This window comes from Mya arenaria, chromosome 16 (genome assembly GCF_026914265.1).
Source record: "Mya arenaria isolate MELC-2E11 chromosome 16, ASM2691426v1".
Taxonomy (NCBI): domain Eukaryota; kingdom Metazoa; phylum Mollusca; class Bivalvia; order Myida; family Myidae; genus Mya; species Mya arenaria.
In genome coordinates, this window is record NC_069137.1 from 2,474,577 (window position 1) to 2,478,894 (window position 4,318).

The 4,318-nt window shown below is 39.8% G+C and overlaps 1 protein-coding gene across 1 annotated transcript; it reads right to left on the bottom strand.

Annotated features, from left to right (window-relative positions):
• Window positions 1-226: 226 nt before the first annotated feature.
• Window positions 227-3,972, bottom strand: LOC128222343 (mucin-5AC-like). The gene is made up of 2 exons (XM_052931321.1): window positions 3,877-3,972; window positions 227-3,412 (listed from the first exon to the last, which is right to left on the bottom strand). Exons 1-2 carry the CDS (start codon window positions 3,970-3,972, stop codon window positions 227-229), a joined length of 3,282 nt encoding a protein of 1,093 aa, XP_052787281.1.
• Between the last annotated feature and the right edge of the window lie 346 nt (window positions 3,973-4,318).

Below are 4,318 nucleotides of genomic sequence, written 5' to 3' on the forward strand. Positions count from 1 at the left end.
ATCCTATTCAATCTTGCGATTTCATTGGAAGACGACTTTTACCCGTGCCTCATATATGATCATAGCAAACAGATTTTTCTGTAATAATGTTGAGTATACAGAAAAAACTGCAGGAGTTGCCACGACGACGCCATTGCTTAATAAAAAATATTTAAATACAAATATAAAGATTTTAAAAGCATTTCAGAGCAACGATGACAGAGCTGATCTACATAAGCTACGCATTTTAAGAAGGAGGAGCTGTCATAATTTCATCCAGCTCAAATTCTTCAGTTGATGACAGCGGAAGTGACGTAGTAGTTATGACTTCCGGTTGAATAGTTGTAGAAGTTGTAGCTTGTGTTTTTTTAATCATTTTCATCAGAGTCTGCTTTAATTGGTTGACAAATACTGGATCAGACAATTTCTTAGCTAGTAAAGCATCTTGACTATTGGCCTTTGAGCTGTTGGAAGGCTTGTAATTTTTAATTTGATTCAGTACCGCTAACACTCCAGTTGAGTCCAAACCCATCTGATTCGCTTGATTGATGACATCTTGGAGCCCGCCTATTGGTTGAAACGCTGGCGTAACTGGTTGTTGAGTAGTTAGAATCCATGGAACGTCTTGTTGAGTAGTTTGGGTAAGAGGTAAGTCTGTTGGAATTATCTTCTCTACATGTATGGGAACGCCTTCAACATTCGCCATGATTGGAACAAATCGGAAGGTTACCGGTTTTGGTAGTGTTAAATCGTTAGTATTATTTGCTGCTTTAACATCTGAAGACGCATTTTCTACGGTCACAGAGTAGGGAGCGCTGTCCTTAAAATGTGTTGCATTAGTCGATACATTTCCTCCACTCTTAGATACATGTATATCTGTTAACATGGCGTGAAGATTTGGTAGGTGACCATCTTTTCTATTATCAACTAAACTTTTAACTGTAAGTTTCACATGTTCAGTGTTAGGCGCTGAAGTTGTGATATTATCAACTATGGCATCAACGATTGCTTTAGGATTATGGTCTAGTATTGTTTTGAGTGTTTGATATATCTCTGGATGGCCTTTGTCCGATTTTGGCGGCAACGTTGGAATTTCAGGTTGACCTTTGCCAGAAATTGTTGGCAACGTTGTATTTTTAGGATGACCTTCACTAGAAATAGATGTTGAAATTTCCTGATGACCTTTGCCAGTCACTGGTGGCAACGTTGAAATTTCTTGATGATTTTTGCCAGTCATTGGTGGCAACGTTGAATTTTCAGTGAGACCTTTGCCAGAAACTGGTAGCAACGATGCAGTTTCCTGATGACCTTTGCCAGACATTGGTGGCAACGTTGGAACTTCTTGGTGACCTTTACCGGAAACTGATTGCAACACTGGAATGTCTTGGTGAACGGTTCCAGACACGGGAAGCAATGTTGCATTTTCTACCATTGGGACAGAGTTTAAATGCTTGTTCTTACTAATTGGCAACTCCACATTTGGTTTGCTAGGAGCATCTTTGAAATTAATAGGCACTACAACCACTTTAATGTCACTCGGAAGTTTATATTTCGGTGTTACGTTACTTACACCGGAACCAGAAGTTGCTGCCGGTGTTGTTGGAGGATAAACAACTACCCCTCGAGTCGACCCCTTCAATCGAGCTATTGTGTCCTTAGATACTGTCCTGGTTGTCGGTAGACCTGATTCAGTGTATGCAATACCAAGCTGCTCTTTAGATGGGATGGTCTCCATGCGAATGGTGGACGGCGTTGCTGGATTAGGAGGGATGTCTATACCAAGTTTCGCTGTCAAAGCTACCAGGTCTGGAGGGAGGCCGCCCATTTGTTTAGACGCAAGGACAATTGCCGCTAAAATTGTATTCATGTCAATTTTACTATTCGAAAGCATTCCGGTTATTTCCGCCAGTATTCGGGAATTGATAGTAAATTTTGGAGACGATCTATTTTTAGCATCAGTTGTTTTAGTTTCATTCAAAGTAAGCATGGCCTTCTCCGTTCCGATCTTCTTATTGATTGTTTTGACAATATCCGGAATTGGTTCCGTCTTAAATGGCTTTGCATCAATTTGACGACTGACATTTGAGGCTTTTGTAGATGAATCGATATGACTACTTGATGCGACAGCGGTCAATTTCGGTGATTTTGTAAGGAGTGTATGGTCTGTGGCAACAGAAGAGTTGGTGACTGCAGGACCAGCAATGTTCACGGAGTCAGTAATGACTTTAGTTGTAACATTCGCTACAGATGTTGCATGAACTACCGTCTTAGATGTCACTTTAGCAACATTGACATCAGTAGCGATAGGGATTGGAACAGTGGTCGCTGGGGCTGTTGTTGTAGTGGTAGGTTGTGTCGGGGGTGGGGGTGGGTCTGTTGTGTCTCCAAAGAGCATCTCCTGTCTCGCTGCAGGGTCCATAAACCAGGGATTCACACCAAAGGGGCCCCCAAATTGCATATGGGCAAACGCTGTCTGTGGATGGAAGTTTGCAAGGTGTTGGGTAGGTGTTAGAGGTTGATGCGCATGGGTGTTGGCGTGTCCATTGTGCGCATGCGTGTGGGTGTTTAATGATGTTGAATCTTGTAATGCCTTAGTAAATTCGTTGACAAGTTCGTCAAAGAGCGGATCATTCCCAGGTGATAACTTTGTAACCTGTATGTTGTTTGTGAGAGGTGATGCTCCTATATTAGAATGTATTGCTCCAGTATTTGAAAATGTACCTCCATTATTAGAATGTTGGCCTCCAATATTAAATGTATCTACACTGTTATTAGAGACGGTAGCTGCGCTGCCTGGGAGTGCAGGTACATGTATATTATTATGATGCATGACTTCTTTATTCAAAACAATGGCTCCATTATCAGTTAAAAGAGGCTCAATATTTAAATGCGTCACTCCATGATTAGAAAATGCTGTTCTATCATTCAAAACAGTGTGTTCGGCACCGTTTAGAATGTTTAATTTCACATTGAATTCATTATTAGCCATGCCCAAGCTTAAAACATCAGATTTCGCTTGAGAATCAATAATTGGCGTTGGTAGTTGAGACTTTGTCTGAATGGTATTTTGTTGTGACAATGGCACAGTCTGTGAGATTGGTACTTTCACTGGTATTGCAATTTGTTTCCTTCGTGATATTTGCTCTTGAACAGGTTGCTTTGGGAGTCTGTGGAGAGCAAACGGCCCGGGAAACCTCATACGTTTACTTAATTGGTTTCTTGGTGAAGTGACTTCGAGAACTTTGTTCGCAACTGGTTTCATATGTCTGGCCATTGTCCCCTGACGTGGAATAGGTCGCGGTATGCCTGATGTCATCCCACGTGGTCTAAGAGGAAGTTGGGAAGGCTCAGGCATGCGCAGTGGGATACGGAGAATGGTTGGGTGAGCAGTATTTCTGGATGTTACACGTGCGGGAATAGCCTGCCCACGTGACTGGAAGTAAAATTTTATAGTGTAAGAATCACAAATATACTTTCGCCTACACAGTAATATTTTACGTAAATAACTGTTGACTTTCATAGGCTCTTATCTTATCAACGATTTTATCGTACGATCGATTTTGTGTATGATTTATTCTTGGTTGCAATGAGATACATGATAAAACAAAACGTTTGACTGAAAATATTATTTTAAGGTAGTTTTGATTTTTGCATTTTGTCTTCTGACAGTCACTTTGTATTCCGTTAAAAATGTGATCGTGCGACACGAAATAAACACAAAGTTAAGAGAAATCACTGTATTACCATCCCTGAGGTTCATGCAGATATAATATTTTTGAAGTAACGGGTATTTCTTTTTATTGAAACGGCCCCTGATTATTTTTTTCTTCTTTTTACGGAAGTACGTATATTTTGACAATCAGGAGGTAAACATAATAAGACTAATAAGATATTTACCTGAGCGTTGCGTTGGTTTGATGACGTCTGATAGGGACTGACAAATCTCGCGTCGAATGACGTCCTAATCGGTGACGGAAGATCATTGAAATTCATCTGATTCCTCCCTAAAACATGTTGTATTTGCTACATATAGTTTAGGTAACGTTTCGATGCATTATCAACCCATAAAGCATTCTGTTTTGATATCAATTGAAATTGGGTTTTAAAGCTGCACTCACACAGATTTACCCTTTTTTATTTTTTGTCTTTGAAAGAGCAATTTTTTGCGTAAATATTTGCAAACCAATGATATAAGATTGCTGACAAAATATCAGATCGTAGATTTTCATATTTCCGTTCGATAAGTAATGTTTTATGGCTAAAACCGTTACTTACGGTTTAAGAAAAATGCATCAAAACATTAATTTTGAACTTAAGTATAAAAATCTGCGAATTATTT

What these genes read in the sequence shown, in the direction of transcription:
- LOC128222343 (XM_052931321.1), bottom strand. Translation starts at nt 3,972, where the DNA reads ATGAATTTCAATGATCTTCCGTCACCGATTAGGACGTCATTCGACGCG. An exon ending in CAAACCAACGCAACGCTCAG is followed by an intron (nt 3,413 to 3,876) that starts GTAAATATCTTA and finishes TTTTACTTCCAG; the next exon opens with TCACGTGGGCAGGCTATTCC.